This window comes from Cebus imitator, unplaced genomic scaffold (assembly GCF_001604975.1).
Source record: "Cebus imitator isolate Cc_AM_T3 unplaced genomic scaffold, Cebus_imitator-1.0 Scaffold229, whole genome shotgun sequence".
Classification (NCBI taxonomy): domain Eukaryota; kingdom Metazoa; phylum Chordata; class Mammalia; order Primates; family Cebidae; genus Cebus; species Cebus imitator.
The window spans coordinates 441,683-466,551 of NW_016107544.1; the positions used below are offsets into that span (position 1 = coordinate 441,683).

General features: G+C 46.2%; 1 protein-coding gene across 1 annotated transcript in view; it reads right to left on the reverse strand.

Annotated features, from left to right (window-relative positions):
* PRKCA (protein kinase C alpha) overlaps positions 1–24,869 on the reverse strand; it is a 486,225-nt gene that overhangs the window by 131,437 nt on the left and 329,919 nt on the right. Inside the window, exons 4-5 of the mRNA XM_017497307.2 lie at positions 23,906–24,017; positions 20,506–20,634 (exon numbers count right to left, since the gene is read on the reverse strand). Coding sequence (XP_017352796.1) covers positions 20,506–20,634; positions 23,906–24,017 — 241 coding nt within the window. The remainder of the gene's footprint in view (positions 1–20,505; positions 20,635–23,905; positions 24,018–24,869) is intronic.

Below are 24,869 nucleotides of genomic sequence, written 5' to 3' on the forward strand. Positions count from 1 at the left end.
TAATCTTTGTTTCTATCAGTATCAACCAGAGAAAACCTCCAGTGTTAGATGGACACTCCGTGAGCACAAGCTGGGTCCCAGGGACCATTAGTTAGGGGATTCTGCAGTGAGTAAGACCCATAAAGACCTTGGGCTCATGGACCCAGCACTTCAGTGGGGATACAATGTTCTGCTTTCAGCGTTGGCATATAAAACCGCAATGAGCAGCCAGGCATGGTGCCTCATGGCTGTAATCCCAGCGCTTCTGGGAGGCCAAGGTGGGCAGATCACGAGGTCAAGAGATGGAGACCATCCTGGCCAACATGGTGAAACCCCATCTCTACTTAAAATACAAAAATTAAAATCAAACACTGCATGTTCTCACTCATAGGCGGGTGTTGAACAATGAGAACACATGGACACAGGGAGGGGAGCAGTACACACTGGGGTCTGTCGGGGGGACATAGGGGAGGGACAGTGGGGGGTGGGGGTTGGGGAGGGATAACATGGGAAGAAATGCCAGATATAGGAAAAGGGGAGGAAGGCAGCAAATCACACTGCCACGTGTGCACCTATGCAACAATCTTGCATGTTCTTCACATGTACCCCCAAACCTAAAATGCAATAAAAATAATAATAATAATAATAAATACAAAAATTAGCCAGGTGTGGTGGCTCATGCCTGTAATCCAGCTACTCCGGAGGCTGAGGCAAGAGAATCACTTGAGCCCAGGAGGCGGAGGTTGCAGTGAGCTTAGATTGTGCCTTTGCACTCCAGCCTGGGTGACAGAGGGAGACTCCAGCTCAAAACAAAACAAAACAAAACAAAACAAAAAACCTGCAGTGACCCGGCACAGTGGCTCAGACCTGTAACCCCCTCACTTTGGTAGACTGAGGTGGGAAGAGTGCTTGAGGCCAGGAGTTTGAGAGGAGCCTGGGTAATGTGGTCAGACCCTATCTGAACAAAAAGTTAAAAAATCAGCCAGCTGTGGTGGCATGGCCCTGTAGTCCCTGCTGCAGAGGCTGAGGCAGAAGAATCACTTGAGCCCAGGAGCTCACGGCTGCAGTGAACTGCAGTGACAGCACTGCCCTCCGGCCTGAGTGGCAGAGCAAGACACTGCCTCAAAACACAACCAAAATCCAAAAACCAACAAATAAAACAAAAACCAAAGATATAATAAGACACTGGGATGAATCTCTCTTCATGGTGAGATGATTAATCTCTCTTCTTTGATGATGTCAAAGCTAAGAGATTTTCACCTGGCAAACCCCTTATCATCTCAATCACAGTTTAAAAAAAAACCGTATCTGGACATTCTTATTACCTTTGGGTTCTCTCTGACTCGGCCCATGAATCTCTCTTGTTCTTGATCACTCCTGGTACCAAACTAAATGTACAGCCTCACAAATCCTGGAAGCAGGGTGTGTGGCCTTGGGTCACAGCCCCTAGGCTCAGGGCGGGCACGGCAGCTCCAGGCCAAAGGATTTTGTGATCTTTTGGCCTTGGGCTTCACCAAGAGGGCCTATGAACCACATATTCACTCAGAAGACATTGCTGAACAGAGAAGCTCTGGCATCCTGCCTCCCAACCACCAATCCCAGAGTATCAAAACACTCCAAAGACGGTCGGGCACAGGGGCTCACACCTATAATCCCAGCACTTTGGGAGCCTGAGGTGGATCACTTGAGGCCAGGAGTTTAAGACCAGCCTGGCCAACATGGTGAAATCCCATCTCTAGTAAAAATACAAAAATTAGCAGGGCATGGTGGCAGGCGCCTGTAGTCCCAGCTACTCGGGAGGCTGAGGCAGGAGAATCACTTGAACCTGGGAGGCGGAGGTTGCAGTGAGCTGAGATCATGCCACTGAACTCCAGCCTGGGTGACAGAGTGAGACCGTGTCTCAAAAAACAAACAAACCAACCCAACAACAACAACAGAAAACACTCCGAAGAGAAGGCGCTACCACAACCCGGCGATCAGTGTCGTTTGCTAAAAGGAGAAAGGGAGGGGCAGGGAAGGTGTCACTATTCAGTGCTGCCTGGAACGAGAGAATTGCTCCATTTGTATTTCTGGCGGCATAATTAATATTCCTCATCCTCCCTCCCCCTACAAAGCCGATGTAATGAGACAAAACACAGAGAAAGCTAGTTCATCTGGCCAGCCTGCCTCCAGAAGTCATTCCCTTTACATGAAGACATGTGAAGCCTTAGGAACTGGTGAGGGCAGCGGATGGCCCCTCCGGCCCCACCCTCGTCTGCCTCCTCAGTCTGATTATTTCCTCTTCATCTGTGCTTAAAATAGACTAAGCCGAACTGAAATAACCCAGGAGATTAAATTAAATTAAGTCAGGCCTGGCTCCCAGGCAGCTGTTAATAAAATTATAAGCATTCACACCAGCGTGGCAGAAAAAGACAAAAATATTTATTGGTTCCTTCCAACCTGTCACCTGAAGTAGCTGAACCCTAAGAGACAAAGTCCAGTGACACCAACCTTCTTTCTGTCACCTTTATCTGAGGGACAAGGTGCATGAACCTTAGAGGCTGGAGAGGAGCAGGAGTCTGTTCTTGTTGGTGCCTGAGGGAGCCTCGTCTTTCAGTGGGCTCTGCTCGGCTTCCTTGCCCAGGATGCCCTGGCTGAGTATGAGGCACAATTCCTGGTGAGGAGACAACTGTCTACTGGCCAGGGTGTCCTGCCTCCATCCACTGGCAGAAGAGGGATCCACCATCCCATTCCAGAGCTGTTCCCAACACCTGCAGAACCGACAACTTTCCCCTATGCTTGTTCTCTACAAATGGGCTCAGAGCTGATTCTCTGAGGGATGTACTTATCAGGAGCTACTGGGAGTTCGTGAGCAGAGACTATCAGTAACTGTCTCTGAAACACGATGGTCTTTGGAGAGAGAGACAAGAGTAAACTTTGTTCCTTCCAGCCTTGCTGTTATACCATTGCTGTCTTTAATCTGAGAGTATAAAGCTGAAGATTAGCATTAGTTACAGGTATGATGTCAGGCCTAACAGATTTTTACCTGGAAAAACCTCTTATCTCGACCACAATAAAAAATCAGACCAAAACCAAACCAAACAAGAACCTGGACACATTCTCTCTAGTTTCGGGATCTCTCTGTGGGCCAGACTACCACAACGCCTCAGACCACCACAAGGCAACCACGTGCACCAATACTACAGAGACACTAAACTGATACAGGAAAGAAGCGACTGGGGGCTGAATATCTCGCATGTGAAACTTTTCATTCCTTGAAAAAACTAAGATGACCCCCAGACCACTGACGTCCCAAGCTGCTTGTGTACCGCTGAGCCAAGGCACTAAAGCAATCATGGAATCGGCAAAACTGTCAGTAGAAAGAGAAATTAAACAGGAAGACGGCCAATGCCGCAGAACCCAGGAGTCAAGGCCGATGCACGGGGTGAGGATCCCAATCCCCACGGGGCCTTACAGGGTGGGCATGTGCCATCTAAGTGCTTTAGTTCAGGTGGAAGCAAGAGGGGACCTGATATTCTGGGTATCATCCACATGGTTTACAAACCAAGCAGGAGACATGTCATTTTCCTGACCGGGGAGGGCCTCGCGGTGATGATTTAGGGTTAAAATGTACATTGTTTTTCTTTTCCCTTACTGAAGGAAAGCCAGGTTGCCTGGCTCTTCTCGGGACAGAGGCTGAGAACCCGGGGCACTGTTAGCATGCTGCCAACTACCTCTGTTTATTCTGCAGTAGGAATTCCTCATGAAAGAAAAGCTCCAGGGGTGACGGGTGAGGGTCTGCCAAGGCAGCAGCTCGGCCTGCAGAAAAAGCCGCCATAGGGGGTGGTTGTTTTAGGCCAACGGTTGAAAATGTAGGAGGGCCTTGTCCAGTTCCTACGCCCTCATCAAACAGCTCCGCCTCCCTGAGGCACTTGTTCCACCATCTCCCCGTGAGCCCATTCAAAGGACTCCGCTTCCTGCGGGTACCACCATCGCTCAGTCTCTCCCACATCAACACCGTTTACACTCGGCACCTGCTGTGCTGTTCTCCAGCTTCTAAAGAAGGGTGATTAACGCATTGGGTGACTGAATTGGACAAATGTCACTCAAATCAAATTTTTTTCTTTATCCTTGGCTATTTTTGGAGACTGGCCAGGCCAGGAGCACGTTGATGTGTTCAAAAGGAACTTATGGGTCACATCCAACTTTTGTACATAAGCTCAGCCGCTGTCCGTCTTGGGTAGTTTCACAGAGGTGCAACGTGGTTGCATCAAAGCAGAAGGCAGGAGGCTGGCGGCATCCCTCCTCCCGGACCCACCCGCTTCCTGCACGACCCTGGCTCACATTTCATGGCAGGGTTGCATTATCTACGATTCTGTCTGATTGTCACTACTTGTTCCTGAAAGTGTCTCCCACCTCTCACCCCCACACCATATCTGCCCTCTCGTCGCAGTCCATTGACCCAAGGTGGCAGGTGACCCAGACTGAGCCGATGAATCCCTTCCCCAGAACTTTTGGATTTGTGCCTGACACAGCAGAAGACATGAAGCTATAAGAGGTGAAGCTGTAGAATCGTCTAGGGCCATGTCTGCTGCAGTGCAAGGACAGTCTAATGTGTTGTGAAAGAGAAACAAATGAAGGCCGTAAGCAGAAAGAAGAGGTGAGACACAGAAAGAGAGCCTCTGGTTCTCAGCGTTCTTACGGCCCCGAGGCATTCCCACCCTTGCATTTCATGACACTCTAGATTTCTTTTGCTAATTCCCCCTTCTACCTGAGTGGGTTGGTTTCATCGTTTTTTTGTTTTTGTTTTGATACAGAGTCTTGCTATGTCGCCCAGGCTGGAGTGCAGTGGCACGATCTCAGCTCACTCAACCTCCACTTCCCGGGTTCAAGCAGCTCTCCTGCCTCAGCTTCCCAAGAACCTGGGATTACAGGTGCATGCCACTACACCCGGCTAATTGTTTTGTATTTTTAGTAGAAATGGGTTTCACCATATTGGCCAGGCTGCTTTGGAATTCCTGATCTCAAGTGATCTGCCTGCCTCAGCCTCCCAAAGTGCTAGGATTACAGGCACGAGCCCCCGCGCCCAGCCGGTTTTATCCTTTATAACCCCAAAGACCCTACATAGTAGCCCCATTCCCTAAGCCTTGGTTTTTACGCATGCAAAATGAAGGGGTTGGACCATGAGACAGAGGGTCCCTGGGCGGGAGCACCCCCTAACATGGAGATAAAGGAAAATCTTGAGTTCCTTCAAGGAAAATCCCAGGCACCTAGATAGCCCTGAGAAGTAAATGAGCAACTTGACAAGGAAGAAGGTAACAGTAACTTAAAACAACAGCAAGGAAGTCAGGAGATGTTTTGTTTCCTGTGGAAAATAAAGATAACATCTTAACACACGCCCTTGAGTTGTTTTTCTGAAAACTGGCCCTCCACCAAACTGACTGACAGGCACACAGCCATCAGCCGGGGGAGGAGGACGGCCCGCTGACTGCATTCTTCCATCTCCCTTCCATGCTTCTTTACCCTAAAGCCAGAGCTAAGACTGTTTGTGCTGATCCCAAATCCTTAGACAAAGCTTCGCCTCCTTAACTAGTCACAAATCAGAAGATCTTTGAATCCACCTATGACTGTGGCGCACTGCCTCCCCAGCTTTGGGATGTCCCATCTGTTTGGGTCAAACCAATGTGAAGCCCCCATGTATACTGACTGATGACTTTGACTGTAACCTCTGCCTTCCTGCCTTTAAATAATGCCTACCTGTGAGCTATATGCCAGTTGAAGTCCATCAGCACAAGCTGCTTGATTCTCCTTGCTTGGCAAGAAGTGCCTCAGTTTCTCCTGCTGTTGACCCAACATCAGTGTTCGGCTTTGCTGCACTGGGTGCGTGGACCCCAGAACAGTCTGATAACAATCACGTCAGTGACTTCTTTTTTTGTGTGACGGAGTCTCACTCTGCTACCCAGCTCGAGTGCAGTGGTGCAATCTTGGCTCACTGCAGCCTCAAAATCCTGGGCTCAGGCGATTCTCCCATATCAACCTCCTGAATAGTCGGGACCACAAGTGCATGTGTGCCACCACACCTGGCTAATTTCTATTTTTAATAATTATCTTTATTTATTTTTACTTTTTATAGAGACAAGGTCTTGCTCTGTTGCCCAGGATGGTTTTGAACTTGCAGCCTCAAGGGATCTTCTGCTTTGGCCTCTCAAACTAGTGGGACTACAGGTGTGAGACCCTACACCCAGCCTACACCTGTGACTTTCAAACTCTGCTCCTCGGAGTCTCCTCATGGGTGGTGGGGAGGAGCAGGAGGAGGAGGAGGAGGAGGAGGAGGAAGGTGAATACCCTATTTTCTCCCCTTCAATCAGAGTAACTCTGGTGAAATACCATTTGAATACCATTCAAACAAGATGTGATGTTTAAACTTGTTTGAAAATGACTGGACCAGAAGCCTCACCCAGCGGCACAGTCCCTGGACTCTCCAGTCTACCGTCAGCTCCTCGGGAAGGGGCACACTTACTGGCACCGCCGATTAGCTTTTGCTCTCTGAAATGGCTCTCGCAGCAACAAAATGCCAGAGCTGAAGGGAACATAAGGGTTTATGTAGTTCAAGTGCCTTAATTTGAATTTGCAGATGAGAAAAGGGAAACAAAGGTTAACTGAAGAGGTCAGGATTCACAGCCAGTTAAAACCTTTAAGGTTGATATCCTCAGCTTAATATGCAACTCTGCTACTCCTACAGAGGTCTTCCAATTTTGAAAGTGATTTCACAGTGTGTTCCTGTGTCTTGGCTGGCAGGCATGCTGAAGGAAAAACAAATGAGGGGTGGGGTTAGATGTTCTTTGCTGTGGCTGCTGGAGTCCCACTGTGGTTACAGCTACACCATGAATGTGTCAGGACTGAAAGAGTTAATTTGTCAATAAAGTGACACACTTCAGTCCACTGAACTACATGACTTAACACGATTGGAACAAAACTCTATTAATAGAGTAACAACACCTAATACTTATTCAACATTAATTAGTGCTATAGTTGGGAGTCGAATCCAGTCTACCTGACTTCAAAGCCAATGACATCTGATATGGTTTGGCTGTGTCCCCACCCAAATCTCACCTTGAATTATAGTTCCCATAATCCACATATGTCGTAGGAAGCACTAGGTGAAGGGAACTGAATCATGGGGGAAGTTTCCCCCATCCTGTTCTCATGGTAGTGAGTTAGTTATCATGAGATGTGATGGTTTTTTAAGGGGCTTCCCCCTTCACTAGGCTCTCATTCTTCTCCCTCCTGCCACCACGTGAAGACGTGTTTGCTTCTTTTTCCGCCATGGCTGTAAGTTTCCTGAGGCCTCCCTGGCCCTGCAGAACTGTGAGTCAATTAAACCTCTTTCCTCTATAAATTAGTATTTTTTCATAGCAGCGTGAGAATAGACTAATAGTATCCTCTAAATGCAAGTCACTTCTATTACTTTATAAACACAAGCCTGTTGTATTTTTATTTTTATTTTTATTTTTTTTTTGAGACAGGGTCTTACTCTGTCACCAGGCACCAGGCTGGAGTGTAGCGGCATGACCTCAGCTCACTGCAACCTCCGCCTCCCAGGTTCAAGCAATTCTTCTGCCTCAGCCTCCTGAGTAGCTGGGACTATAGGCGCACGCCACCACACCCAGCTAATTTTTGTATTTTTTAGTACAGATGGGATTTCACCATGTTGGCCAGGATGGTCTCAATCTCTTGACCTCGTGATCCTCCTGCCTCAGACTCCCAAAGTGCTAGGATTACAAGCATGAACCACCGGGTGAGCCACCGCGCCTGACAGCCTGCTGTGTTCTTTATGGAGTGTTCGTCATTTAAAGTATGCTGGGATTTTTTTTTTTGTTTTTCAAATATGTACTAACAACCTTTGGAAACCAGAAGTTCTGAGGATAACAGAGTCCCTGCCATACTGGCGTGGGAGGGACTGAAACAGACTTCAGGGTCTTTCAGAAAGGTTGGGTTTTAGTAAAGAGTAAGGGGCTGCCAGTGCTATTTCGAACCTTCACTGCACATACACTTTCTCATCTGGGCAGATGTTCACCTGTGAGAGTTCTTCCATGAGTAGTCACCTGTGCAGCCCGTAAGATGACAGCAGCAATATATCCCAGAGAAATGTGTCTCTCCTGAGCTGTACCCCCATTCCCAGCAGAGTGACTTAACAAAGGGAAACGGGGGTCAGTGCGGCATTTCCCAGAACAAGAGCCACCTCCCCGCTGGGTGTTCAGTGAGGAAGGCATCTCTTCTGATTACACTCCCTACCTCCAGCGAGTCTAAGCTGATGAAACGACACTTCCTTCATGTCACCTTCCCCAAACTCACCACCCCCACTGCGAAAACTTTTATAGGAAGTTTGCCTTGCTTCTATTCTCTCTTCATTATTCTAGGAAAAAATGCCTGCTTTGATTTGAAAAGGGACCCTGACTGTCTTTAATTAACCACAAACCTTGCATTAATTAAAAAGGAAAATGCATGTAAAGGGCAGCTACCATTCTTCTCAGTATAAAAAGTCCCCAGTGGGGATGCTGTGTGCAGAGCTTCCAGTGGGTGGTCATGGCTCCCTATTCAAATGGGGATATTTTGGAACCAGCTCAGGAGTTAACTTATCTCATATTTTCTCAGGCTGTCTGAATCATTCCAATTGGAAATGCCTAGAAGCTGAGATGCACACGGTCTGATGTTTCTCTGCACCATTTTGATGCTGATCATCAGAGTGTGTATATACACATTAATTGGAGATTCCTTTACAAAACATCTGAAAACACTTTTTTTTTCACTAAGATATCAGAGCAGCTTATTGTTGAAAAGGACCATAGGGCAGCTCCTGCCAATTCTAGCTTCCGACTGGGCCACCCCTACCTGCCGTTGAAGATGACACGGATCAAGAGAGGAAAAAAAAATTCTGCATTTATTTTAGGACATTTCCATTGGTGAACTCAACCATTCCCAAACACAAGTTTTCCACCCTTTTGGTTCAGAACCAGGTATCAAAAGGAGCATTGATCTGTTATTTATTTCGTCTTCCAACCTGTTCCTTCAAGATCTTTCTCCCATTCCCCAAGCATTAGAAGAAAGTTTCAATGGAAGTGATTGAAAAGACTTCATTTGCAAGCTTCTAAGAGATTTCTCACTTGGCTAACACATTTACTTTCTAGAAGAAGATAAAGTTCCTTGCAAATAATTTCATAGCAATTAATCTTGTGCTTAAATGATAATCCTATAATTAGAAGCAATTAAAATCCTGCACAAGAATGACCTGTTCAGTAAATGTCAATGTGTCTGTATGCTAATGGGGTAATCTTGAAACAGGCCCCAGAAATGATTTGCTTCTCCTGTTCCAGGGATGCAGGCGTTCAAAGCCTACCTTTAAGAAGGCTTGCTCCTGGCAGGAGTCACTGAAGTCAAAGAAGGTGGATGATTGATGACCCTGTGAAGAATCTGGGGGCTTGGGGTATCTTAAGCAGAAGAAAGAAAAGCTACGTCACCACGGGCATGGATACCAGGGTGCTTTACAACAAAGACAAATGCTGTATGAAGGAAATGACACTGGCAACTCTTTGCCCTTCGCTCCAGTCTTGCTGCCTCCCACGCACATTTAGTGACTAAGCACCCAGTGTGGAAAGCTCTGTTGGAATCGCCGCACAGAGAACCACGCATGAATAACAATCTGTAGGATGGCATGCTGCAAGTCTGTACATATTTGACATTAAGCTGAGCCACAGATCAGTCAGGAAGAGGTACCACAGTGAGGATGTAAATAATGACGTGTCTCTATGAGAGGATGCAACTTTTTTCTTAGCTGACAGATGTTTCTCTAAAGGATCCCAGAAGTCATGTAGCTTTATGAATTGGGCTAAAACAGGAACATTTTAACTTGATCCAGATGTAGGGCTAAAATGGGAAGAGTCTCTTTGATTTGGGGTGCAGTAAAAGCCTGAGTAAATTTTTATGCTGTGTTTATTTTGTACTTCCATCACCATCATCATTGGCTCAACAGACACACAACTGGTACCAATATGAGGCACTGGGCTGGGTATGGGAGATAAGACATTATCTATGATCTCAAAGGACTTATGATATAGTGGAAGGAGATCAACATGTAAATAAACTCAGAGGTAAAATCTCATAATACATGCTATAGAGGGCATGGAGAGAAAGCGGTCGGCTTCAGGCAGGGCATAAAATGTGAGGAGAGGCTTCCTAAAGGTAACTGGAGCTGAATGTTAAAAAGATGTTCTTGAGGGAGCAGGGAAAATGGCAGAAGCAAAGGTGAGGAGGGGGGAAATACTGGGTGGCTACTGCCTGCCACACTGGGGAAGCCGTGTGCGGCTTGGAACACCGAGTGCAAATGGGAAGGGGGGTAAGTGGTGAACACGGGGAGATGGGCAAGGTACTCGCTGCAGAAGGGGTCATGTGGACATTTAGGAATGTCCCATCAAGGAAGAAGTTAGAGTAGATCAGTCCACTGAAAAAACGCCAGCCATGGGCCAAAAGCGTATGCATTTGAATGGGGTAATGTGCAGGCATTCTTCTGGTACAAGCACACTGCTCTAAGTTTTGGCGAAGAGGCACTTTCCTGTTTTCTTGTGCCAAGGATGTGCCTGGCTGTTAAGCACCAGTGAACTCAAGGCAGGTGACTGCTAGAGCTGATTCCTCTGCAGACTATGAGAACACGAGAGCAGGATGAGTCTCCAATGGGGAGGAATCGGGGCCAGTAAGCAAAAGCCAGAAGGATGCTGAGAAAGGGCTGGTCCAGTCGCACACCCACCCAACTCACACACTGTCAAAACCCATCCTAAAACAGCTAGTTTCCATCCTTCCACCCATTTTAATTCATTTTCCAGCACAGAAGTCTTCAGCCAGATTTCCTGCTGCCATTTTTATTTCCAGCCATTATGGAAACCCTGGAAAATGAAGGCTCTGGGGAAGTGATGACAGACCCTCACCCACAGTGGTGCCAAAGGAACAGTGATCACAGGGGACGGACACAGAGTAGCCTCCACTGTTAATTGCAGGATAGAAAGGTGAAATTGCAAGCCCTTGAAGCAACAGTGTGGGCTGTGTCTGTACTCAAGGGAAACTGCCATGAGTCATCACAGGATCTTCCCTCAGCCAGACCTGAGGGTCAACTGCTTAAAACAGTGGGAAGGGCGGGTGTGGGAGCCAGACGCAGCTGGGCAGGCTGCTGGAGCTCTCCAAGGCTCAGGTTCCTCAGGTAGAAAATCATGACGATGATGACAGCATTGTTCCCAAAAGGTGGTTGTGATGAAATACTATATAGGGAAGCATCTAGTCAGGGCCTGGTACCTGAAAAGTGTTCAATCAGTGTCAGTTTCTCTTCTCACAGGATCGATGCATTCAAGAAACACTAGGAGCATCTCTGGTTTGCCCTTCATGTCCACTTTCCAGGCAGCTGCTACTGCAGTGACTGGCTGGATCTCCTTAGCCTCTCCATTTGCAAGAGGCCAGGCACGGAGAGATAATGAGGGTCCCCTGGGCAGATGCTGCAACCACTTCCTGAGCTAAAGGGACCCACCAGTCCTCTCTGCAAGAAGACTGAACCCCCAACTCAGTCTTCCTTCTCTACCTACAAAAGAGAGGACCCATGCACAGCAAGTGCCTCTCCCCAGGGAAAATGAATCAGCTGATGTTAGTGGATTCATGAAACTTCTACAAAGCCATGGAGATAAAGTATGCTTTGTCATGAAGAGCAGTTACTCCTCTTATTACGGAGATGGGATAATCTTGAAAGAGGCCCCAGAAATAATTTGCTTCTCCTCTTCCAGGGATGCAGGCATTCAAAGCCTGTCTTTAAGAAGGCCTGCTCCTGGAGTTACCCCTTGAAGAGCTACCCCTCTTCTTACGGACTTTTCTCTACCAGTATTTCTCATCTGTGTGAGCATCGTAAAGCTTGTTGGGTTTTTAAGAGATAGAAGCATGCAGGAAACAGAAGCTGGTGTCTTTAGAGTAGACAGGGAAGCCCCAGATCAGGGACAGTGGAATCCAAGGGAGGGGAGATGCAGAATGCATGCAGCCCACTCAGCCATTCTCCAACTCCTTGATGTTTATTTATACCATAAGTAACAGTTTTGCCAATATTGTGCCCACAGCTACTCCTTTTTTTGGAGATGGAGTTTTGCTCTGTCACCTAGGCTGGGGTCCAGTGGTACAATCATAACTCCCTGTAACCTCGAACTCCTGGGCTCAAGCGATCCTTCTGCCTCAGCCTCCTGAGTAGCTGGGACTACAGATGCACACCACCACATCTGGCTAATTTATTTTTTTCTTTTTGTGTAGGTGAGGTATTTCCATGTTGCCCAGACTGGTCTCAAACTCCGGGGCTCAAGAGATTCTCTCGCCTCAGCTTCTTGAGTAGCTGGGACTACAGGCATGAGCCACCACGCCCAGCCCATTTCTTACACATATGTACACATACCTATATATGACTCCTTTAGCTGTTTAATTCATGTTGTTTTTCTTTTCTGCCTGAGGCTATTTGGAAAATGGGGATGATACACAAGCTCCTGGGGACATAGACCCCATTAGTGGCTCCCGACCGCAGGCAGCCCCTGCCCATGCATGTGAGCGTACAGACCCCAGAACCTGCCTGTGACAGTCTGGCTGGCTGTGTCATGGCAAGTCCCATGCAGCCAGCCCCAGGTGGCTCTAAGGAAATGGTCAGTGACTCACCTGTTGAACAGGGGCCAGAGGCCAGGTAAGTACTCTTCATGAACCAGGCTTCAGGGCCCAGCCTCACTGCAGAGCCACATGGAAACACAGGATGGAGGCAGAATAACGCATTGGTCTGCCATCCACAGAAGGAAAAGCATTGGTGGCCATGGACAGAGGCATGGGAGGTCCCTGGGGTAGGAGGACGGAGGCAGGGAAGCTGACCTGCTGAGGCGCTCTGATCGCCGTTTCAGCGAGGGCTTCCTTCTAGCCAAGAGTGGCCTCTACAGAGTGCATTCAAGTACCGGATCAACAAAGCTCCAGACATAGCTATCGTTGGCCTAGTTTTTGGGAGTGACGTTGAAAGAACAGTGGGGCGAACACCTCTAACACTTTCTAGAGTCGCTGTGAACATTCCGCCACCGGCGCTCCTGCCTGCGCACACCCTCGCTTCTTGCCCCCAACCGCTGCCTGGTCCTCCAGCATTTTCAGATTCCTGTCTGGTTTTCTTTTGCTTTTGCTGAACCATTTGGAAGTAAGTTGTAGACCTCAGGAAAAATGACCCCTAAAACATTTCAGCACTCCCCTCCATAATCACGTGACCATTACCACCTGGAAATTTCACACTGGTACAAACACATTCTCTAAAAAACAATCCAGATTCAAATGCCTCCTCCACTCTCCCCAAAATGTTCTTTACAGCTCTTTTTGTTTTCTTGGATCCAGGATTCAATCAAGTGTTACAGACTGCATTTGGTAATCATGTCTCCTCACTCTCTTTTAATCAAGAATGGTTGGCTGGGCACAGTGGCTCATGCCTGTAATCCCAGCGCTTTGGGAGGCTGAGGCAGGTGGATCACCTCAAGTCCGTAGTTCTAGACAAGCCTGGCCAACACGGTGGAACCTTGTCTCTACCACAAAACAAAAAGCAGCCAGGCATGGTGGTGCGCCCCTATAATCCCAGCTACTTGAGAGTCTGAGGCAGGAGAGAGACTCCATCTCAAAAATAAAAATAAAAAGTAAAACAAAGTAATTAAGGCTACAGCCATTGGGTGGGAGGTTGCAGGTCATCAAGTACAACACCCAGTTTCCTTATTAATTACAAACAACAACAACAACACCACCACCTTTGCAGTAGGGGGATCTGCTGAGAACACCAAACAAGGTGGTCAAATGCAGCATCACCAACAGCGGACACTCTGGATGCCCCAAGGATAACCAGCTTCTTGCCAACACCCTCTCCATCCCAACCCAAAGGAGCAGATACAACTGCTGCGTCACCATATACGTTTCTGATCTGGATCCAAATCCCATGACCAAGATTTATTCAACAGAAATGACTTCCAACTAATACCTCTTCCTTTAAATAAGCAGTTTGGTGCATCTCCGTGCTGGAAGCCCCCAACAAGTTATTATATTCCACAGCCTGTCTGCCACTGCAAAAGGTACCTGTGCAAAGCTTTTAGGCAAAGGATGGGCCACCTGCTGCGTCTTCTCACCCAGCCATGACAGAGAGGTTCTCTGCTCACTGGGAATCTCAGGGTGATGTCTAGAGCTCAGATTAGGAGATTGATGCTCTCTCTGTTCTTGTTGAAAACATAGCCACCTGGAACTTAAAATCTTCCTGTTTTAAAAAGAAATATTTAACTCAGAGCCTGGGTGCATGGCTCCTAAGGATAGCGCAACTGGTAAACTGATGATTGCAACCCTAATGCTTTGAAAATGGAACGAAACTAACTTCCCTCCAGCTCTCTCCAACTCTCACTTAAAATTCCTGGCATCCTGGATGGTGCTGAGCTTCCTGAACACATTCTGCATCTTTGCCTGGAATGTCCTTTCCTTCCTTCCCTGTCCTCCCGGCTCCACTGCCACTTCTGACATGAAGCTGTCACCTGTAGCCTCCCCAGGGCCACGGAGGCTACCCTTCCCCCAAATTCCCACTGTACTTCAAAAAACCTAGTACACTGCCCAGAAGCTTTTTTTCATGCTTTAATGCCCCCCAACCCCCAAAGACCACACAGTTTGTGATGAGGTCCAGGTCTTAATCAACTTAGCACCCCTGGTGCCAGGAAGAGAGCAGGACACAAGCTCAATAATGTATGATCAATGGGTGAAGCAAAGAATGACCAATTATCATACAAAGCTGAGGCTCATTTCCTCTATGCTGTAGCAAATATACCATGATAAGGTGGAAGAACACACAGAGGGAATATTATTGTTCTAACCACAAGAACATGAGGGTGAGTCTCTGTATCTGCAGTGGCGTGACAGGTGTCGAATCGCACAAGGCCCTAGACAGTAGGTAGGAGGAGTCTCTTTGCTGTAAGAGCTGGGAGGAAGTCTTCCCCTCCCCAACCAGACTCAGTTAAAAACCTCAATCTCCACACCAAATTAGCAACCTCAAATCGTGGAGAAAATTAGACTCTTCTTCAGAATAATCTATTTGTGGGAGGAATACGCTCCTGAAACAGTTGTAAAGTACCCAATATTTTTTTCCATTTACTTACAAGATTAAATTGAAAATCGGTTCCCATGAGGGATTTTTTTTTTTTACTCCTATAAACCAAATTTACAAAACACACAACAGTGTAGAAAACCTATTACAATCTCCTATCAGAAGGAAAAAAAATGACACCGTTCTGATAACATCAGCACCACTGCCCAAAGGCAGAAAATAAAAATACACCACAAAAGCAGAGCACTTTCCCATAAATACCCGACCAAGCTAGAAAGAAAACTCATCTGATTGCAAAGGGGGGTTTTCATCCCAAAGCAGAGTTCCTGTTGCAGTTTCTATGTTACTTTGGGAATTATTTTCAATCTGAGCAATTCTACACAGGTAAGACACCATTTGAACTAATCTAGCAATTAACACAGTTGCTCAGGGTTTAGGCTGAAATGCATTCTCCAAGAAATCTCTCGCATTTGGACCATAAACCCTGCATGTGATGCCTTACGCTTTATATTTGTGTTCTCATTAAAGCCACCAGGCTAATTCCCACAGCCCACTGACTCTCAATCAGAGCTCTCTTCCCTCTCTGCCTCTCAAATACCTACAGTATTCAGTTGGCTGCTTTTCCACAGGGTCCTTCACTCCCTGTCCCCTTCCCACCCTCAGCACCTCCCAAGGGTGTGCTATTCCATCACCACATACTTGGCACTTAATTATACTTGGATGTGGGTTGTTCTTTATTCTCTTCATATGTTACTCTTTTCTTCCCTGGTTTTAAGTCCCACGTTTGGATTTTCCGTGACCTCAAGGAACCTCATGGGGTGCTGACTGTGGGTTCAGCAAATATTTATGGGTTTATTGTTTGTTCAAAAGGAGACTCCAATTAACAAGAGGCTTGGAACATTCATAGCCTGGGCACTGAAAGCAAGGGTGTGGAAGCCTGGCCCGGCCGCGGCCCCAGCCCCATCACTTCCCACCCTGTAACTTGGAGCGATTTCCTTCCTTAGTCTCAGCTCCTTGGCTCACCTCAGAAAGGAGGATAATAATACTTCATGAGATTGTTTGGGGGGTCAAGGGAGCAATGAATATAAAATGCTGAGCACAAAGGTCCAGTCCTATGAACAATAGGTATGCAGTAAGCACTCAATAGACGGTAGCAATTAGTATGAAAGCATTTCTCAAGACAAACTCATGCCTGAACTATTTGGCTGAGAAAAGGTGTAGGCAGGTAATGGGGGTGGGGATGCCACCCGTCACTGGCCAGTGCTGCCCCAAGGGGGCCTTGCTTGGTACCATGTGCAGTCCTTTTATACTGAAATAAGATGAGTCTGATGTTGTCTATTTGGCTCTTGAAAACAATTCCTAGTAACCAATGCAGGTATCTGTTTTTCTTTTTTCTTTTGAGATGGACTCTTAATCTGTTGCCCAGGCTGCAGTGCAGTGGTGGCTCATTGCAACCTCCACCGCCTGGGTTCAAGCAATTCTCCCACCTCAGCCTCCCGAGTAGCTGGGGATACTTGCACATGCCACCACGCCCAGATAATTTTTTGTATTTTTAGTAGAGATGGGGTTTTACCATGTTGCCTAGGCTGGTCTCAAACTCCTGACCTCAAGTGATCTGACCACCACAACCTCCCAAAGCGCTGGGATTACAGGTGTTAGCCCTGCGCCCGGATGTTAAGTACCTACGTTTCATAAATTTATCAGGTACTGTAGTTATAGAAGGACATTAACATTGGGGGTTGCTGGGTGAGGGGTGTGAGAGAACTCTGTTGTACGTGTGCAACTTTTCTGAAAATCTTAAATTACTTTAAGAATTTTAAAGATATAATTACTAATTAGTTATTTCCTTGAGCCTGACTTTCTATAATTAAGACTGGATTCCCTTCACACACACAACTGTACTTTAAAAAAAGATTCCAATTCTTATGGATACTGTCATTAAAATATCTTCTCTGTGCGTCTGCCATTTAAATATTTAGCCATCCAGTTTACCATCTGTGTGACTCTGGGTGAGTCGCTTCATTTCTTTGTATCTCCATTTCTTCTTCTATAAAGTCAGGATAATAAAGTCAGCTTCTTCACATATTTGAATAAAAGTTAGTACGTAACTTTAACTTTTATTTGGATAAAAGCTAGTACTTAGAAAGTGGTCCTGTGGAGGAAGACCCTGAATAGCTGTGAGCTGCTGCTATTATTTGCTGTGGTTCTGAATTCGTATCTTAAGACTGGATCCCCAATGTGATAGAAATAAGAGGCAGAGCCTTTGGGGAAGTAATCCTTTTGGTAGTCAGGGGAATCTCTTGAACCTGGGAGGCAGAGGTTGCTGTAAGCCAAGATCATGCCACTGAATTCCAGCCTGGGTGACAGAGTGAGACGCTGTCTGAAAAAAAAAAAAAAGAGAGAGATGACAGGAAGCATGTTTGCCCCTAGCACCATGTGGGAACACAGCCTGCCTTCCTTCTGCCATGTGAGGACACGGTGAGAAGTGCCATCTATGAAGCTGAGACAGTGCCTTCACCAGACACTGAGTCTTCTAGGGCCTCAAACTTGAACTTCCCAGAATCCAGAATTGTGATACATATATTCCTATTATTTATAAGTTACCCAGTCTAAGGTATTTTATGATCGCAGCCTGAATGGAATAAGACATAATTATTATTATTACACTTGCTGAATTCACATCCCTAGAGTGGAGCTATAGCTCTACAAAAATTTTTAAACTAATTCTCAAGGGACTTGGCCTAGATAGGTGCTGTAAGTAATGCTGGCTGGCTTTCACATGTAAAAAGTCGATGTCCAACTCGGGGAAAGGTATTGCTCTTTAAGCCGATTCTACAATTGTGAGTCAAGTTCAACCCTTGGCAATGGTAGAGGAATTAGCCTGATGTAAGCTCTAGCATGATGAGGCCCGACCTTTCTCTTCCACCTGAGTACCTGTGCCACCCCAGCCAGGGCATCTGTGCCTCTCTGTGCAGTTTTAGATCTGCAAGGCTCTTACAAGAGAGACTGAAAGGTTCAGGCAGTACCTTATGGTTGCTGCTTTCATTACAGAAGAAGGCACGGGGCATGTCTGGCATGCACAGTGCGTGTTTTGCTTTATCTAGAAACACAAAGAATGCCAGCTAAACATTTCAATGCTCTGTCCAGGTGTTCTTGCCTTACAGCGAGCCATAAGGTAACCACATGGAAACCCATAATTAAACTCTGAATATTCACCTGTGATGCCTACTCTATTGCTAACAGCAGTAGCTTTGGAAATAAAGGAAAAGGTAAGAAAAGCACAGAAATGTTTACCCCGTAGGCATTCTACTTTATGCTCCTTGATCCCTCACCACCTAAGGAGACTAGGTTGGTTGGTTTGTTTGTTTTGAGATGGAGTCTCACTCAGCTGCCCAGGCTGAAGTGCAGTGGTGCAATCTCGGCTTACCTGCAATCCCGCCCCCTGTGCTCAAGTGATTCTCTTGCCTCAGCCTCCCGAGTAGCTGGGACTGAAAGTGCGCACCACCCTGCCCAGCTAGTTTTTGTATTTTCAATAGAGATGGGGTTTTACCATATTGGCTAGGATGGTCTCGATTTCCTGACCTCGTGATCCGCCTGCCTCAGCCTCCCAAAATTCTGGGATTGCAGGTGTGAGCCACCGTGCCTGGCTGGAGACTAGGTTTTATGGTAATTTCTCCCTGGACTACATCATCTGCTCCCCCCATACACGGTTTTGACAATGTGGAAGCCTTAGTAGAAAAGAGAAACAAGAGCAAAGCTGCGATGTCACAGAGGGGTCTCATGGCGCCCGAGGAACAGCATCTTCCTCTGGGCAGAGAGCATCGGTGCCCAGTCAGAGGACTCCTGGCTGTCAGTGTAGACAAAGGCAGAGTGGATTCTAAGGACAGCATCAGCCCATTACAAAGCAATAGAAATGCAGGTGAGAGCCACAGCCCCAAATGAAAAATGGCGCAACAGAGATAGTCTTGAGGAAATAAAAGAATTTCTCCGAACTACAAAAAGTCAGAAGGGACTCTGTGTCTATGATAGGGATTTCACTCCCAATTCCATTTTGACCATCAGCTATAGGTGGTTTCAAGGTTATCCAAAGGGAAACTGTAACTCTCTCCTAGTGATACCTTGAAATCCTTTGGTGTTCTCTAAGTTCTAACCTGAGGGGACAGTCCTGGTTAGAACATTTGCTTATTTTTCAAAGGAAAAATGTGAGGATGTTTCCAAAAGTAAGCCTTTCTTTGGAACCCACCGCCTTCCTCCTTTTTTCTTAAACAGATCCTCCAAGCCCTTCTTCTATGATATTTTCTGTCATCTACAAACAGTATAGATTATGTTAATGATAGCTTCAAATTCCTAGATACAAATGGAAGATACCTTTGCTGATCAAATGAAAATAAACGTCCTTGTCAACAAGAGTAATATATACAGTTGGTCCCTCAGGGACCCCCAAGTACAGGGAACTAGGCGGATGGCTGAGAGTTGAACCATATGCTAACATAGAGTGGGTCATGGTACAGAGGACTCAAGTCATCTTGAGGACACAGAATGCATTCTAGGCCAATATGACTCCAGGATAACTTGACAGACTGTGCCGATTAACCGAAAGTGGATTTGGTGCGAAAACCAAAGGAAAAGCCATGCTGTGGCAGAGCCCACCCAGAAACCACCCAGAGGAGGAAGTCACCAGGCCTGTGGATAGGGAATTTCCGTCCTGTACTGGGCTGTCTGTAGGAGGTGTGGTAATTACAAGTACAGTAACTGGAGTCCAATGCCTCGGTTCCTATTCCAGCTCCTCACTAACTCTAACACTAGGAGTTACTGGTCTCTCTGTGCCTCAGTTGCCTTTTCTGGAAGATGAGGCTAATGCCCCACTAGGTGTCAGGCCTAAACTATTAATCGATGTGAAGTTCCTAGCACCATACCTAACATAGAGGAAGCAAAAGCACTCATCGGCTGTTGCTGTTGCTGAGGTGGATTTATCGGGCCATCACAGCGCAATGCCACAGAACACCTGAATCATCCATCCATCCACCTCCCCTTGCCCTAGTTCCATCCCCTCCAACGGCATTTTGATTAATTGGCTCCCCCGACCCCCTGTCGCTGGGAGGAAAGTACACAGGCCATGCTGTCAGAATAGTCCAGTCCACACAGGGGTTGTGACTTTGTGTGACATTGAGTATTTGGGGATTTGGGCATGCAGACCCGTCTCCTGGGAGGTGTATTGAGGTGAGGGTTTGGAGGGCTGCAGGGCTCCCAGACAGTGATGGTTCCACCAGGCTGACTGCCTCTCCAGAGGCCTCAGAGCACCCAGCCTAGCCCCCACCCTGCCTGAATAACAGTGTGACCTTCATCCAAATGCCTCTCCACAGTGCTGCTCCGGGATGAGCAAGCCTCACCTGTGACATGGAGCTTTTCATCTGCAACCTCAGCCTTTAGGTAAATCCGCCCCCTCTTCTCTGTGTGATCCATTCCGCAGAGGCTGGGGACATTGATGACACACTGCTTGTGAACGTTCATGTCGCAGGCTGTGAATCAAGAAAGCAGAGGGTAAGCTGGGCATATGGGCTCCAACCACCGCCCCTCAGTGTTTTGGTGCATGAGCAGAAGTGAAAACGAGTTACCCCCAACTCGATACTTTGCTATCATGTTTTTGGTGACATAAAGAACTGTTAGCAGATGTCCTATACAGCACAGGCTTAATGTGAGTGACAATATCCTTAAAATACCCATACCATATTTGTTCAATCTTCACTGAAGCAAAATATCCCGGCTTGGCCTTCCGTGACTGTTTCAAATATTTAACAGTATACAAAATTCACACAGGTGAATGTGTACAAAGCTCAGCTTAACTAATATTTTATGTACACAGAAGCAAAATCATATAAAAATTTTAAACATAGGATTTTGTTTTTCTTGAGATAGGGTCTCCTTTTGTCACTCCGGCTGGCATGCAGTGGCGTAATCCTAGCTCACTGCAGCCTTGAACTCCTGGGCTCAAGCGGTCCTCCCACCTGGGCCTCCCAAAGCACTGGGACTACAGATGTGAACCACTGCACCCAACTTAAACACAGGATGCTTTTTGCTAGTGAATTCTATATGCCTTTCTGGGTTTACCACTGAGAAAGAGTGAAAATCTGAGGACTGAATACAGAAAATTCATTAAATTTTCCTTTCCTCAGCTAACCTTGTATTTTCAACAAGTTTTAAGTACATTCCCTGTGTTTTTCCCCCCAAAGAACTTGTATTTGATATTTTAAACCTGTCTTCAAATATTTAAATATTATTCCAAGTAAAACAAATACAAGCCTAGTGTGATAAGCCATTCCTTACAGCTGACATTATGTGGGTGAGACAGGGGGAGGATAAAAAAAGATCAGTATTATTGCAATGAACCAAAGAAGCCCTGAAAAGAACCCTGTGCACCGGAAACAAACAGAAGACTGAGTGTAGGTGTTCCAGCTCTATTGTCCTGGTACCTTCAGGCAACCAGAAAGAGGGATGGTCAGTAGAATCCTCACAACTCCTGGCCAGGAAGCTAATAAGATTATTCCGAATTCATCAGGGTGGGGCTTTCCGATCCACTTCATTTTGAGTGTTTAACCCGACAAAGTAAATTGCAAAAAGCATCATGAATAATGTATATTGCTCGGATTAAACACTGACAGCCGAATAATGGACACACTGAAGAAAGGGCAATCAGCTAATTCACAAACTTGGATTCTGTTAGGCTTCTATTTCCAAGGCTAACTGTTCAAAATTGTGCACCTCGAATTTAGCCAATATAAAGGCTCTTGAAAAGCTGTGTTCTGAATATCACTTGCCTTAACCAAGTCATACCTTTAAGTGTCTGGGCAAAATTTGCAATTTGAAGGACGTAAATGCCAGAGGGTCTGGAAAGCACACAGGAAACGGGGAGGGTGGGGAGGTGAAAGTGCACCCGGCCAGCCGTCTAACTTGGGAAGCTCATTTGTTCTAATTTCATTTCTAACTCTATAAAATGAGAGGTGGCCCACCCAGGTTGTTGATGCTGACTCCCTGCCAGGCCCTGCCCCATCCCAAATGGAACTCTATCTAGGACTGCAATCATACAACGTGGAAGGGCATGGAAAGAGGCTTTCTCGCTGCAGAAGTTAAGGACGGTAGGGGGTTGCAGTTCTAGGGCTCATCTGCTTGTTTTCCTCCTCTCTCCAGGGAGGAGCACAGGCGTCAGCCACAGAAGCCTTGAGACTCCCAAGAAAAAGAGTTTAAAAGAAAACAAAAGAAAAAAGTATTGGTCTGGGTCAGCGGTTTTCAAAATTTTTTAGTAATGGAAACCATTCTGCAAACAAATCTAAGCAGAATCTAATTTTGTAAACCAGATGAGTGTTATTTTATTAGCATAAACTCAGCTAACAAATGCAAATTTGTGCCAATTACGTGTTATAAAGACATTCAAGGATCGCCAAGAAAGCCCTCTGATACAAACACAATTTTGAAACCAGTTGTTAGGGATGCAAGTTGATGTCTCAGGCCAGCCTCCACATCTCATTAATTTTTGCATGTTGTTGAAGTGGCACAGCATCCAAAAATCCTGATTCATACAAAAAACTATGTACAAACAGGAACAGGTTTAACAGCATGCTTGCTGATCCCAGCCGGCTCTTCAGTGAAGTGGATGCTGCAGGAGAAACCTGATTGCAAGTTCGTCCCAGGAGTGAAGGCTGAGAACGTAACACATTCAAGTATTTATTTTGTTCCCAGTTTTAAAGTAGTGAAAATATATTTACAAAGGCATGTAAGTTGTAAGCCCTTGAGGAACCCCTGAAAACCATGTCTTTGGAATCCTAGGGTTTCTTGAAGCAAGCAAACATTGCATTTGGTTGCTATGCTGTATAACTCTGTAAGGTAAAGAATCTCTGTGTCCTAAGAAACTCTCCATCTACTCTATGATGCCCATTTATGTTCTTTTTTTTAATAGTTTGCTCCATGTAAAATACAAATGTCAGCTTCTGGCTGTCATAATAGTCATTAGCCAATGGCAATGGGCTGAAATTTCCATAATGCTTCCCGCTCTATTAGAAAATCAGGCTGGGCAATTAACTTTCCCCAGTCCTAAAAGTATCAACCTGTATTTAAACAAACATAGCCTGAGGAATCTCACACTTTAAGAATGATCAAAGCAAAAAGTTGCTTTTCTTTTGTCCTGGTAGTTGATGGAGATACACACAGAACAAAAAGTAACAGAAAAGGGCTGGTGTCTTGCTTGTCAACGGTCCTGTGTCTTGTGCTGGGCTGATACACATTTGATCTGTCCATAAACACGCAGGGTGAATGAAGTTTTAAGTAAGATGCTATCCTGGTTGTTATGTTCATTTGGGTTTCAGTTTTAAGGAAAGCCTACTGGATTTTTCCACAGTCCAACCACTAATTAAAGACACAGGAAGATAATGACTACGGTTGCTCAGCTTATTTTGAAGCTTAACCAAATGTGGAATCTGGAGGTGGGACTCTTCTTTGGGGTTTGACTAGGCTACATTTTATAGTGATTGAAGATTTCTGCCACTAAAATAATAATAATAATAAAAAAGGGGACAGCAAGAGTGCTTTTTTGGGGTTCATACTGAGGCAGTCAAGTAGTTTAATACACTGGAACTTCGACAGTGGAAGATTCTACACTTTGTCAGTCTGGTGTATATCTGAACTAATTCTCTGTGTTGAAGAGTTGGTGTTGAAAAGTTACTGAGCCTTCCTTGCTCAGCAAACCCTGAGCATGAGCTACAGAGCCTGGCTATGAACTGGGAAAGAAAACTTACTTACTGTCACATTTCATCCCTTGATGGATAAGTCCATACAGCAGCGACCCACAGTGATCGCAGAAGGTGGGGCTTCCGTAAGTGTGGATTTTGAACTTGTGCTTGCTCCTGGGGTCCTGGGGGGAGAAGAAGCACAGTGCTCATTCCAGTCATGAAAGGACCATGTTTTTAGATTAAGCCAAGCTCGGGCCCCACCACTCCCAGCCCCACGTCAAGGTTTGATAACACCAGATTGTGCATCGTTCTCTGGAGTCTCACAATGGGTGGTGGCTACTTTGCTGCATGTTTTTGTTTTTGGTGTTTTTTGAGATAGAGTCTTGCTCTGTTGCTCAGGCTGGAGTACAGTGGCGTGATCTCAGCTCATTGCAACCTCTGCCGCCCGGGTTCAAGCGATTCTCCTGACTCAGACTTCTGAGTAGCTGGGATTGCAGGCACCGCCACCAAGCTCAGCTAATTTGTGTATTTTTAGTAGAGATGGGGTTGCACCATGTCGAGCAGATTAGTCTCAAACTGCTGACCTCAGGTGATCCACTGGCCTCAGCTTTCCAAAGTGCTGGAATTACAGGCGTGAGCCACAGCGCCTGGCCCACATCATGTTTTAATATGACAAATACTTATGTTTCCTCTCTTTATGTGGTGAAATTTGCACAGACCACGGTTTCCACCAAAGCTATTACTTCTGGAGCTGGAGTTGTCAAAGCCCTTGGCGGGAAGCACAGTATTTTAAACAACTTGGCATCCCTGCCTCCCCACTGCCTAGTGCAGGCACCAGTAGACACAAAATTGGTGTGGTTGTGAAGCTGAACAGAACAACCCTAAATGGATCATTCAGGAGATCTCGTCTCAGACAGGGTATCCAGAAATACAATACACTGTGAACCCAGATCTATATCCAAATGGACAGGTACATTTTCCTGCTTCTGCACCATCTCCAAAGTATTTTATGCTTTTGTACAGGGAAACTCAGC